Below are 14,638 nucleotides of genomic sequence, written 5' to 3'. Positions count from 1 at the left end.
AAACCAAACACAGCATATCAGCACAAACACCTCATACCAACTGTCAAGCATGGTGGTGGAGTGGTGATGATTTGGGCTTGTTTTTGCAGCCACAGGACCTGGGAACCTTGCAGTCATTTGGCGACCATGAACTCCTCTGTATACCAAAGTATTCTAGAGTCAAATGTGAGGCCATCTGTCCGACAGCTAAAGCTTGGCCGAAATTGGGTCATGCAACAGGACAATGATCCCAAGCACACCAGCAAATCTACAACAGAATGGCTGGAAAAGAAAAGAATCAAGGTGTTTCAATGGCCCAGTCAAATTCCAGACATCAACCCGATTGAAATGCTGTGGCTTAAGAGAGCTGTGCATAAACAAATGCCCACAAACCTCAATGAAGTGAAGCAACATTGTAAAGAAGAGTGGGCCAAAATTCCTCCACAACGATGTGAGAGATTGATAAAGTCATACAGAAAACAATTACTTCAAGTTATTACTGCTAAAGGTAATTGAATCATACAAAGCTATTGAACCTACAAACCTACAAGCTATTGAATCATAAGGTATACTTAGTTTTTCACACATGGCTTCTCCATTTTGGCTTTATTTTTGTTAAATAAATCATGACACGGTGTAATATGTCATGTGTTGTTGTTCATCTGGGGTTGTATTTAACTAATTTTAAGACCTGCTAAGGAACAGATGATTATTATTATGTCCTGATATAGTATGTAAAACCATAGAATTCAAAGAGGGTGTACTTTCTTTTTCACACAACTGTAATTTTCCAGTTTATTTGTATCAAGTAAATCCATCAAGTTAAGAGGGCATTCAGTTCTGTGCCTTCAATGAAAGAAATGTAAAAAAAAAAGATAGGTTTATAGATATATGGGTTTATTTATCAAGTGTCCCAGTTGCAATATTGGAGCAAAAAACTGCATCAGTGTTATTAAAGAGAATGATTCATATTGAAAGCAATGGTTTTTTTATTCGGTGAAATATCTGGGCAATGCATTTGCAATAGTTTTGCCTCAGATTTGCAACCTAGTGACTTTCACAAACAGACCCCTTGGTCAGCACAAACTGACATGAGGCAAAATATAGTAATCTTGATACATACAGCATGTATCCTCATGTTATGTGATGTACAGTATTTACTTCCTGGGCATGAAATACATATGAATGCTGTGCATTTCCGGATTTGGTCTGTTCATTTAAGCTGTAGTAAGCTCTTAAAGCAGCACAAATTACCCTATTTATTCAAATAAAATAATAACATCTTACCTGCTTGTGTGGCTGTAATTATAGCGGTGTTCCCCTCGTTATCCTGCCAATTCACATCAATATGAGGGCACTGGGATAAGGCTATTACAATATCCACGTAACCTTGATAACATGCGACCAGAAGGCCAGTCTATGAATACAGAAGAGAATAATACATTTTAGGATTGAGGTCTGACAAACAATCCTCACACTGATGAGACCCAAAAGGTAAAAACAGCTGTCTGTGAGTCGTTTACTGGCAATGCACTTTTTAACCCAGGTGTGCTGAAAAAGCTGTGTAATATGACAGGCATAAGCTCATAGGAATCCATGTTAAAATGGATAAGAAGCAACAGGTGACACACAGTCAGTGCTTATTTGCAGGTCATTACCCAGAATCCCTGGCTGCAGTGGAACCATTGGATGCTAAGAGATAATGGGGAAAAACAGGTTTGTGGCCCTTTCTGAGACGTGAATGTGCTCATACAGTAAGTGGTATTTTTATTTGCTACAGGTCTGACACTGAAACATTTAGCTGTAAACTATGATTAAGCACACAGTTTTCCCAACTTAATTATTGATGAAGCAATTAACACAGTAGCTGTCTGCGAATGTGTATGTGCTCTCCCGCAAGAGCAGACTGCTACTGTGTTAATAGCTTACCCAGTAGCCATATAAAAAAGGTGTGGATACAGCGTATTCCTGCGTAACCCCAGAAAAAGAGCCATGTATGTGTATAAGTATATGTGTATATGTGTGTGTGTATATATATATATGAAGAACAAATAAAGTAGCGCCAAGGTATTGGTAAATATAAACCTTAATAGTGACTAAAGTTATCTAATAGTGCAACTATACCATGTAAAACTGCATTTAAAAATACAGATTTTAAATGATGTGCAATAATGAAGTGATATTTAAACATACAACACAGTAAATTCCACAATAAAATGATATAAATATGTGCACAAATGTGAGAAAATGTGCATGAGAAAAAGAAAAAGAAAAAAAAGGTCCAACCAGTCCTTTTAAACCAGTCCATAAATAGTAGACAATTGGTGCTGATATGGGGGTCTCCGGCTGCTCTCAAAATGGATGAACCACTTCCAATGGAAATCTAAAAGAAAAAAAGAGGAGAGAGCGCACGCCCCATAGCGTAAAATAGTACATTTAATGGTAAAAAGGAGGGGGAGGGGGGGGAGGAAATGCACTCACAAGAGTAAAAACAAATCAGGCAATTTGTGAATAATTCACCACCATCCGGTTTCTCTGCATCAGGAGTCCACAGATCAAAGCTCCCTCAGGGCTGTAGGGCTGCTACCAGGAAACCAGAGATATCAAAGGTCAAATTCATCTGTATAAGTCCCAGAGATTGCCTCCGACACTTGAATGGCCGCAATATTAGCTCGCGCTCAAGGCGGCCTCCTCGTGCGCATGCGTGAAGTCGTAATAGTACCCGATAAGGTGATTAAGGGGTTCATTGATATGTGAATGTCATTGCAATGTATTGGCTATGTATTATTTTGGCAACGGACGACAAGGATGATGCTGGCGACGGGGCCTTCTTCTTGATGAGGTCAGTAGAATTTTCTTTATTTTACTATGCTAGTTAATGTGTTTAATAATGGCCAAATAATGTATTATCCCTGTCTGGATAATAGTTATTTGGCACATTATTGTACTGTATGTGTTGGGGTGGGGGGAGGGGGTATTGGCCCCAAGGGTATGTGGTAGGCCTCCCTTGTGGGTAGTGGGTGAGGGTGGTTAGGCCTCACGGGGTGGGGGGTTAGTGTGGGAGGGTATGTAGTACTCCCGAGTGGTGGGTGAGGGTGGGTTAACCCCTTAATGACTGTAGCGGTTAATAACCGCTATGGTGATAAAGGGGTTAGGGGACATTACATTGGATGTTTTTATTCTTGTTTCTGTTTTGCAGAAGCGGACATGGGTGAGTGCTATATGTATTTAATGTATTTATTGTTGTTTATGTATTTTAAATTGGAACATTCACTATTATCCATTTGTGGATAATAGTAATTGTGCCCATTACTATACTGTATGTTAGGGGGGTATAGGTGTTGTTGGGGTTATATATATATAATCAAAAAATAAATAGATGATACCGTTCTGTGGCTAACGAAATGCTTTTATTTGTGCGAGCTTTCGAGATACACTGATCTCTTCTTCCGGCGATATATATATATATATTGTGACAGAAACCAGGGGTTGGTAATAAACTCCATATACAGGGCTCCCAGGATACTGAACAGTTTCTGTCCTGTCTAAGCTGAACAGGGCAGCCTCGTGGTACAGGCACTCCATTCCACAGTTTGTCTGCTGCCTGTTTTCTGTCACCTGTCATGCTGATTAGAGTTCAGGTATATAAGACCTGTTTCCTGTTTCCTCTGAGCCCCGCCCAAGAGCCTGGAAGGCTGCTGAACTGCAGAGGGGTGAGAAAGCCTCTTTCCCAAATCGCTTCATTCATTCTGTTAGTTTGTCTAAAGACTGCAAAGGTACTTATTTTGTTGGTGGAAGTGGACAAGCCACTTCCAACTCTGAGTCAGGGACATCTAAGTTTAAGTTATCGCTCAGACGAGCAGCTTTTTGTTTGGCTTTGTTTTCTGTTTAAACTGTGGCAGTCTCAGTGCCTGGGACTGAATAAACCAGGCATAGCCTGTTTAAAGGAACAGTACGTGACGTCTCATCATTTAACCTACCCTAAAAGACCGTGTTCTAACAGTCCCGGACAGACGGCGGAGCCCCGGAGTAAGCCGTTTGTCACATATGGTGGAGAATGCGGGCAGAACACTGAAAGGTCTGGGGGTTAAAGAACTTTAAAAAAAAAAAAAAAAAAAAAAAAAGAAGGTTTTTTTTCTCTCTCTCCAAACAAGATGGAAGACGTGGTGAGTGCGCTGGTACGCAATGTCGCTGTCCAGAAAGACGCGAATGAAGCCCAGCAACAGGCGAGTGAAACCCAGCGACAGCTGTTAATAGCCCAGCAAGAGACTAATGCAAACCAGCAAGAGACAAACCGCCTGCTGAGAGAGGAGCAAAAGCGGTTAGCTCAGGGCTTACAGCAGGAACTCGAGATCCTGAGGGGGACTATCAGTAACCTTCCACTGGCAGAGGCAGCCCCAGTTCCGAAAATGACCAGGGCAAGCCACTACCTTCAGAAGATGGGACCCTCGGATGATGTGGAAGCCTATCTTCTCACGTTTGAACGCACGGCACAGAGAGAGGGATGGCCAGAAGCTGAGTGGGCTGGTCTAATCGCACCCTTCCTAAGCGGCGAACCCCAGAAGGCTTACTTTGATCTAGAGCCAGCCGAAGCTAACGTCTATGCAAAATTGAAGTTCGAGATCCTCGCCCGCCTCGGCGTAACCACGGCTGTTCGTGCCCAAAGGTTTCACGCATGGTCCTTCACGATGGATAAAGCCACCCGAAGCCAGATGTATGACCTCATCCACCTCGCCCGGAAGTGGCTACAACCCGAGATCAACTCAGCAAGCCACATCGTGGAACGGTTGGTCATGGACCAGTTCTTGAGGAAACTTCCCTCTGCCTTACGCCGTTGGGTCAGTCGGAGTGACCCCCACAATGCGGATGAGCTTGTGGCCCTTGTAGAAAGGTACAGTGCAGCAGAAGAGCACCCGCAACCCACAGTCGTGGAGCAACCCCACTATCCGAGGTTCCAGGACTCTTCCAGAGACGGTAAAAGGGTACCGGGGTTAAGGGGCGCTGAAGAGCGGCGACCACCTTCACGCCGCTCCAGCAACAGTGGTTCGCACACTAAGGGCAATAGCCAACATGGGGAGCCGGGAAAAGGCTCTAAGTGGGACACAGACTATGTACCTAAATGTGTAAATTGTCATGAGAGGGGCCACACAGCAAAAATCTGCCCACTAAATGATGAGACCATGCAATGCAACAGCGTGGAACCTTATTCGCTGTTGTCCCAATGTATGGGCCCTAGCCCAGAGGACCCCTTGAATAACCATCTGTGGGCATTTGTAAAGGTTAATGGTAAGAGGGTTCGGGCACTTCTCTAGTGTCCGAATACCTATTGCCCATTAAGAAGAAACAGGTAAACAGTTCACAAAGAGTGGCAATTTGTTGTATACATGGGGATAATCATGAATATTCCACTGTTGATGTTTTTTTTGAAACAGAATTTGGTTCTTTAGATTTCAAGGTGGGTGTTGTACCCAAACTGGCACATGATGTGTTAATAGGGACCGACTTTCCCCATTTTCTAAAAATGTGGTCCCCAGCTCAGAATAGCGCCCAGAGTTCAATAGCAGACCATAACGAAGTGTTAGAAGAAACAAATCCTTTCCCTTTTTCAGAAATGGAGGTTGACGAGGGCCCAAATAAGAAGGGGGAAAAGGAGGAGTGCTGTGAAATTACCTTCCCCATCACTACTTTGGTAGGGAATACCCCAAATCAAGATGTTGATCAGGCACTTACCACCCCAGTACAGGATAAGACCCTCGCTGACCTAGAGGTCAGTCCTGGGAGTTTTAAGAAGGCCCAGTGGGAGGACCCCACATTAGCGGTAGCAAGGGGAAATATACGGGACCAGAATAGTACTCATGGCCAACCAGATAGGTCACTTGCTTACCCCTACTTCGAGGTAGAGAACGACCTAGTATATCGGGTTGATAAAAGAAAATCAGTTACAACTAAACAATTGTTGGTACCACGGACATTCCGTAACGTAGTATTACACCTCGCACATAGTCATCCATTGGGGGGACACCTAGGGGTGGAAAAGACAAAAGAAAAGGTTCTCCGAAGCTTTTATTGGCCTGGGGTTCTGGCAGAAATTACAAACTATTGTTCCTCATGCCCAGAATGTCAGATCACCGCCCCGTTCAAAGCATACCGCAGCCCATTGGTACCCCTTCCCATAATAGAGGTACCATTTGACCGGATTGCTATGGATCTAGTAGGACCCCTAATAAAGTCTGCTAGGGGACATCAGCATATATTGGTAATATTAGATTATGCTACCCGATATCCGGAGGCAGTTCCCCTACGTAGCACCTCTGCTAAAAACATAGCAAAAGAATTAGTACTTCTGTTTTCCCGGGTCGGAATTCCTAAAGAGATCTTATCTGACCAGGGAACACCATTTATGTCCCAAGTAACAAAAGAGCTATGCAAACTCCTAAAAATCAAGCATCTCAGAACCTCAGTCTATCATCCACAAACAGATGGTTTAGTGGAAAGGTTCAATAAAACCTTAAAGAGCATGTTACGCCGGGCGGTCGATAAGGATGGGAAAAACTGGGACTGTTTGTTACCATACCTGTTATTTGCCATTAGGGAAGTTCCCCAGTCATCCACAGGCTTCTCCCCGTTTGAACTATTGTATGGCCGACATCCAAGGGGCTTACTGGATATAGCCAAAGAAACTTGGGAACACGAGGTTACCCCTTACAGAAGTGTAATAGAGCATGTTGCCCAAATGCAGGACCGCATTGCTGCAGTCCTACCCATAGTGAGGGAACACATGGAGAAAGCTCAAGAAGCACAAAGGAATACGTATAATAAGGGTGCTAGGGTCAGAATTTTTTTTCCAGGTGATAGGGTACTAGTTCTGGTTCCCACCGTGGAGAGTAAATTCCTTGCTAAATGGCATGGGCCATATGAGGTCTTGGAAAGAGTGGGAGAAGTAAATTATAGGGTAAGGCAGCCAGGTAGGAGGAAACCTGAGCAAATTTACCATATAAACCTACTCAAGCCCTGGAAAGATAGAGAGGTCTTGTTAACCCTAGTACCCCCAGGTCCGTCAGAGAATCAAGAAACTGACCCAGAGGTTAGCATAGCTGAAACACTGTCCGTGCATCAGAAACGAGAGGTCCAGAGTTTAGTGAGAAGGAACAAAGAAATCTTCTCTACACAGCCAGGTAAAACTAACGTAATTAAACATGACATAGTCTCTGAACCGGGGGTCCGAGTTAACCTTAAACCGTACCGAATCCCAGAGGCCAAGAGAGAGGCTATAAGTTTAGAGGTTAAAAAAATGCTAAAACTAGGCGTAATTGAGGAATCCCAAAGTGGGTGGAACAGCCCTATAGTTTTAGTCCCAAAGCCAGACGGTACAACAAGGTTTTGTAATGACTACCGGAAACTAAACGCGGTGTCAAAATTTGATACTTATCCTATGCCCAGGGTGGATGAACTTGTAGAGAGACTGGGCAAAGCCCGATATCTCACAACCCTAGACCTAACAAAAGGGTACTGGCAGGTTCCCCTCACAGAAAGGGCAAAAGAAAAAACAGCCTTCTCAACCCCAGACGGCCTCTTTCAATATAAGGTGCTGCCTTTTGGCTTACATGGAGCTCCCGCCACATTCCAAAGAATGATGGATAAAATTTTAAAACCACATGTTCGGTACGCTGCCGCCTACCTGGATGATGTGGTAATCCATAGTGAAGATTGGCAGTCCCACCTTCCAAAGGTCCAAGCTGTGCTCGACGCAGTTCGGTCTGCTGGACTAACTGCTAACCCCGCTAAATGCACTATTGGTCTGGAGGAGGCCAAGTATCTGGGGTATTCTATTGGTAGAGGGTTACTCAAACCACAAACACTCAAAGTAGAGGCGATACAAAATTGGCCAAGGCCAGTCACAAAAAAACAAGTAAGGACCTTTTTGGGGTTAATTGGCTACTATAGGAGGTTTATTCCCAATTTTGCAACTAAGGCAACCCCACTAACCGACCTCACAAAAGCAAGAGGACCGCTAATGGTAAAGTGGTCCCCCGAAGCCGAACAGGCCTTTAGAAGCCTGAAAGAAGCTCTCTGTGCCCAACCAGTGTTGGTCACACCTGACTTCTCCAAAGAGTTCGTAGTCCAAACCGACGCATCTGAGGTAGGGCTGGGGGCGGTACTCTCCCAGGAGTCTCAAGGGGAGGAGCACCCCATCCTTTATTTAAGTAGGAAACTAAATCCCCAGGAGAAAAATTACTCCATAGTCGAGAAAGAGTGTCTCGCAATAAAGTGGGCTGTAGAGACACTCAAGTATTATCTGTTGGGGAGAAAGTTCCGATTGGTCACAGATCATGCACCCCTTACCTGGATGTGTCAAAATAGGGAGAAGAACGCTAGGGTGACCAGGTGTTCCTAAGCCTACAGCCCTTTAAATTTTCTGTGGAACACAGGTCGGGGCACAAACATGGCAATGCCGACGGGTTGTCAAGGATGCACTCCCTAATATCCATGGTCGCTCACCCCTCGAGGTCTGAGCTGGGGGGGAGGATATGTGACAGAAACCAGGGGTTGGTAATAAACTCCATATACAGGGCTCCCAGGATACTGAACAGTTTCTGTCCTGTCTAAGCTGAACAGGGCAGCCTCGTGGTACAGGCACTCCATTCCACAGTTTGTCTGCTGCCTGTTTTCTGTCACCTGTCATGCTGATTAGAGTTCAGGTATATAAGACCTGTTTCCTGTTTCCTCTGAGCCCCGCCCAAGAGCCTGGAAGGCTGCTGAACTGCAGAGGGGTGAGAAAGCCTCTTTCCCAAATCGCTTCATTCATTCTGTTAGTTTGTCTAAAGACTGCAAAGGTACTTATTTTGTTGGTGGAAGTGGACAAGCCACTTCCAACTCTGAGTCAGGGACATCTAAGTTTAAGTTATCGCTCAGACGAGCAGCTTTTTGTTTGGCTTTGTTTTCTGTTTAAACTGTGGCAGTCTCAGTGCCTGGGACTGAATAAACCAGGCATAGCCTGTTTAAAGGAACAGTACGTGACGTCTCATCATTTAACCTACCCTAAAAGACCGTGTTCTAACAGTCCCGGACAGACGGCGGAGCCCCGGAGTAAGCCGTTTGTCACAATATATATATATATATATATATATATATATATATATATTGTGACATAGTCCAAAGATGTTAGGCAGCTTTCTGCCCCATTTTAGAGCAGAAAGTGCAGGAATAGCTAAAAATGATCCGTTCCACAGCTTCCCATTAACTCAGGCAGCTGGATGGAAAATCCAGACCACAGATTACAATGGCTCTAGTTCTCCCTCACCTGCTCTTCTAATCACATGCACAGGTATTTAGAGCAGAGAGGTTTTGCATTTGACTCTCTCTCCTTAGAGCCTGGAGGCTGGGGGTATCGCTGCTCCCCTGTTTCCAGTTTCGGGGTTGACGGCCCCTCCAAGTATCACAGTACCAGAGGATTTGCCTGGACACGGGACCGAGTTCCCACCACGAACAGATAAGACCAAACAAATGTTTACTGCTGTTGCTAAAAGACTGTGCTGTATCTAAGTGACCCTAAATGAGAGAGCATTGTTTTAAGCTGGGGAACCAGGTTAGTTGGCCAGCAGCTGTTAGAGAGACTGATTCTATGTGTAGTTAGATCCCTGAAAGGGATAGGATTTTGTTTATATAATTTGGTTTCTTTTTACTTGAAATAACAGTGTGGGAAATACTGTAACAATGAAATGAGTGAACTGCTGAATGAAAGTATCTGAGTACCTCTAACCTACACATGTTAAAGCTGCAGTACCTTACTTGGATGAAAATAAAGCAGGCAGAAGCCTGAGTTAAGCAGCTTAATACTTTGCATGATCCTGTTTTTGTATTAAATAACCCTAGAAGACTGTGTCGGGAAGAACCCAGACAGACGTCAGCACTACAAAAGAGGGGCGTTTGTCACATATGGTGGAGAATGCGGGCAGACACTAAATGCGGGGGGTTAAAATGGCCGCCCAGCTGAACTAAAGTACAGATGCTATGAGTGAAGTCTGTCCCGCTGTGTATATCAGTTGTGCTTCTAGCATACACAGAGAATGTGCGAAGTGTGGATGCAATAGCACCCTGAACCCAAACAGAAAACCAAAATGTTTTGCTGAAGAGAAAAAAAAAAGTTTTGCATCTAGCAAGTGCTGTTTGTAAAGCTTATGCCTTTTGCTGAAGTGAGTGAATTTGCAGCTAGCAAGTGCAGTATGTAAGCTGCTGAAGTAAGTGAAATTGCAGCTAGCAAATTGTCCCTGCCGGGTTTCTAAAATGGCCGACGTGAAATGTTTGTTGTGTAATGTACGTAACCATACAAAACAGTGTCCCTTCAGGCCATACTATGATCACGACCCTGGAGGAGAGCCGTACCCACAGATGAATTTAGTATGCTGGACCTGTCGTGAAGTAGGTCACATGGAAGATGTGTGCCCCAAAATTTTCAAAGACAAACAGCTGCAAAAGCAAGCAACGCCCTGTGAGTGCAAGCAAGATGTGGAAGCTGATAACAGTGAGTGTGTGCCCAGGACCACTGATATCTCTGGAGCTAATAAAGCAAAAAGAAAGAAAACTGTTCCTCAAGTCACAGGGGAAGTGACCGAGCCACTTGAACCTGCACTGTCAGGACATGCGTCAGAAAGGCGCCGAGATGAGCAACAGCCCATAGGGCCTGGCGCAATCGTCCCAGGAATGACGACACGCCTAGAGATGACAAAGGCTACTGCTACCATCATAGGCAGAGAGCCAAGCGAATCAAAGAAAACAAGAACGGACTGGAAACTATGCTATGAGATGTCCCAGAAAGATGTGCAAAACTTCATCACAGAGTTGGGGGTTTCTCGGCAAGAGGCTAGCGCGCTTAAAGCAGAGCTGGAACTCTCACGCCATGAGGTCTACGCTCGCAGCACAGAGCTGTGTACATTGAAGAAAACCTATGAGAATACCCTGAGTAATTTAGAGACTGTAAAAAGAGAGAATGTAAGTCTGACACAGAAAAATTCAGACTTGACTGACCAGATCAGTGAAGGTGATGAGAAGCTTCACCAAGCAGAAAAAGTGGAGAAGCAATTGATCCAGGAAAAGTTAGAAATGCAGGAAGCACTGCAGAATACAGAATCAGCGGCGATCCAGGCGACACAAACTGCAGAGCTCCAAAAAATGGAGGCGCTGATGCAAACCCAGAGCAAGCACCAGAAAGAGGTGAAGACCCTGAGGGAGGTCTGGCACGATCAGGTTGAAGAGCTGCAGAAGCAGATGGCTGAGCGCGAGATACAGTGCGCCAAGAGAGAGGAGGTGTCCGTCCGTCAGGTGGTTTGCCTGACACTGCGCTATAAAAGCGAGATGGCCGATATCTATAAGCAGCTGGACCACACGGCAAATGAGGGGGCCCGGCTGCAGCTGGAGCTGGACAAGACCCGGAAGGAGCACCTGCAGCTGCAGGTCAAGAATAGAGAAAATGAAACAGAGTTAAACCTCGCTCTGAAACAGATGACGGACATGGGAGAAGCGGCTAAAGTGGTTCAGTCGGGCTATCAATCCTACCTCCTAACCAAGCAAGCTGTACGTTCCTATACGTGTATCTTCAATGCTGTTGCAATATTACGATTTGCTATAAAGATGAAGTTGGAGAAAGAGATTCCAAGGCTAAAAGAGACACGGTCACAAAAGGAGACCAGGGAAAGTAAACTCAATGCCCTCACTGATGACAAAGAGGAAGGAGAAAGAATTGACTTTGATTGTGCTGCTGTTATTCCAGAAACAGATAGGCACCCTCCTGAGAATATACTCCCTGATCTGGAATTCAAAAATCCAGATCCTCAATTTCATTTACGTTGTCCAGAAGATTATCAAACTAGTGGACACACCCAGGACAACACAGAAGATATTTTAGCCAAGTGGGTGGCAGTTCCTGAAAAAACAAACTTGTTGACAGATCCTGATGACATGGTTAATATGGACTACGTTTGTACAGAGGCAACTAGGTCTCCAAAACCCAAAGGCCTGGTAATGGCCACAAAAGGGAAATCAAAGATTGAAAAGAAAAAACAACGAAGGTTAACACGGCGCCTGAATAGTTCCATATCTCACCAATCTGGACCACACTGTGGAGCCAAGGAGAATCTGGTCCAAGGGTCTCATCAGAAGCTAAAGAAACAGTCCAGTCATTTGCAGGTTGCAGCGGGCTATGAAATAAAGTCAAAGGATGCAATAGACTGGAAGTCAAAAAAAAAAAAAAAAAAAAAAATTATGTTTGGGGGAACTGACCGTTTTTTTTTTTTTTTATTACACGTGTGGACTATGTCACGGACACTTAACTATGCAAATAAGCATTTTGTCAATATTACAATGTTATATTGGTTCTCTGTGTTGAAAATGTAGCTAAACTACAAATTAATATACAGGGTTGATGGCCCTTAAGATTACAAGGATGTAGTATAAGAGAAAAAATATTGGTAGCTTACAATATGGGGAAAAAAAAAATGCCCTTTTCGGTTGGTAAATTTATAATGAAGTTCATATTCGTGTCATGTAAATACTTAATGTTGTACTGAGCAGTTAGCTCAAGTATTTCAGGTAGGACGCTCACCCCAGTGAGGTCCATGGCCGCTCACCCCAGTAGGTGTGAGCTGGGGAGGGGGATATGTGACATAGTCCAAAGATGTTAGGCAGCTTTCTGCCCCATTTTAGAGCAGAAAGTGCAGGAATAGCTAAAAATGATCCGTTCCACAGCTTCCCATTAACTCAGGCAGCTGGATGGAAAATCCAGACCACAGATTACAATGGCTCTAGTTCTCCCTCACCTGCTCTTCTAATCACATGCACAGGTATTTAGAGCAGAGAGGTTTTGCATTTGACTCTCTCTCCTTAGAGCCTGGAGGCTGGGGGTATCGCTGCTCCCCTGTTTCCAGTTTCGGGGTTGACGGCCCCTCCAAGTATCACAGTACCAGAGGATTTGCCTGGACACGGGACCGAGTTCCCACCACGAACAGATAAGACCAAACAAATGTTTACTGCTGTTGCTAAAAGACTGTGCTGTATCTAAGTGACCCTAAATGAGAGAGCATTGTTTTAAGCTGGGGAACCAGGTTAGTTGGCCAGCAGCTGTTAGAGAGACTGATTCTATGTGTAGTTAGATCCCTGAAAGGGATAGGATTTTGTTTATATAATTTGGTTTCTTTTTACTTGAAATAACAGTGTGGGAAATACTGTAACAATGAAATGAGTGAACTGCTGAATGAAAGTATCTGAGTACCTCTAACCTACACATGTTAAAGCTGCAGTACCTTACTTGGATGAAAATAAAGCAGGCAGAAGCCTGAGTTAAGCAGCTTAATACTTTGCATGATCCTGTTTTTGTATTAAATAACCCTAGAAGACTGTGTCGGGAAGAACCCAGACAGACGTCAGCACTACAAAAGAGGGGCGTTTGTCACAATATATATTTATTTAGTGTGGGGCCCATTACTGTATTGTATGTTGTGTATTGCAATGTTTATTGGGGCAATTGTCCCCAATAAACATACTATTATGCGTTAACCCCTTCATTGCCTTAGCGGCTATCCGCTATGGTAATGAAGCAGCATTAATGTATTTTAATAATATTGTGCGAGAGCAGGGGGTCCCCTGAGCTGAACCGCATTTATTTGTGGCTCATAGACCCCTTGCTTCCCGAGTTACAGGCCCCAGTTTGGGGCATCGGTTACAGTGTCGACGCCATCTTTATTGCCGGCACGTAGCGTATGGGACGCTATAAACATGGCGGCGACACTGCCCACCTGATCACACATACCGAGGCCTTTAACTCGGGAAGCAGGGGGTCCCTGGTCCACAAAGCAATGCGGTTTAGCTCAGGGGACCCCCTGCTCACTGTACAGTATTATTAAAAATATATTCATGCTGCTTCGTTACCATAGCAGATAGCCGCAAAGGTAAGGAATGATTGTGTATTGATATGTGTGTTTTATTCATAGTGTAGATGTGCAGAGGGTCTCCGGAGCTGAACCGCTTTGGTTTTAGGTCCGGGGACCCCCTGCTTCCCGAGATAAAGGCCCCTTTGTAGTTAAAAAAAATTAAGTAAATTTTTTGGATTTACTAGTGAAATTAATAATGAAAATTAATAAACAAATCAAACATTAATTTTATTTCTTTTTCACGTTTATGTTTTTTTGTTATAGAGTTAAATTACTAGTAAACCTTAAACCAAATCAGTTTTTTGTTTTAATAGATGCAACAGTTGCTTAGCTTTAAGGAAATGTTATTACCTAAGTTGCTGATCAATCCACTCTCCCATGATTGATCGGCGAAGATCTTGTTTCCCTGGGTTCACACTATGGCTGCCTATTTCAAAAGAGGAAGTGTAAATGGTTGCTATAGCAAGCCAATGAAGCTTACTACAGTACATTAAAACTCATTAAAAAGTGCATAAAAGTAGAAGGGGGAATACAAAAAAATGCAGTAAGCATCTAATACTACACAACTGATTTATTAAAAGAAAAAGCCTATAGGGCTTTGAATGTACAGTATTGCTGATTTAAGCACTATCACTGTATTCTGTAAAGCATAATTGTGTTCCTGATTAGGGAATCCGTCACCAATGCAAAAATGTTCCTTTCCTCCATGATATTAAAATCTTTGAAATAAAAATAAA

General features: G+C 43.9%; 1 protein-coding gene across 2 annotated transcripts in view; it reads right to left on the bottom strand.

Moving 5' to 3' along the window:
* The window catches only part of ANKRD33B (ankyrin repeat domain 33B), a 111,999-nt gene that overhangs the window by 22,681 nt on the left and 74,680 nt on the right, over positions 1-14,638 (bottom strand). For both annotated transcript variants that reach the window (XM_075586227.1, XM_075586226.1), the window contains exon 2: positions 1,267-1,396. In XM_075586227.1, coding sequence (XP_075442342.1) covers positions 1,267-1,396 — 130 coding nt within the window. The remainder of the gene's footprint in view (positions 1-1,266; positions 1,397-14,638) is intronic.

Source organism: Ascaphus truei, chromosome 2 (genome assembly GCF_040206685.1).
Source record: "Ascaphus truei isolate aAscTru1 chromosome 2, aAscTru1.hap1, whole genome shotgun sequence".
NCBI lineage: Eukaryota > Metazoa > Chordata > Amphibia > Anura > Ascaphidae > Ascaphus > Ascaphus truei.
The sequence above is the reverse complement of the archived record's forward strand: the minus strand, read 5'-3'. Positions and strand labels throughout refer to the sequence as shown.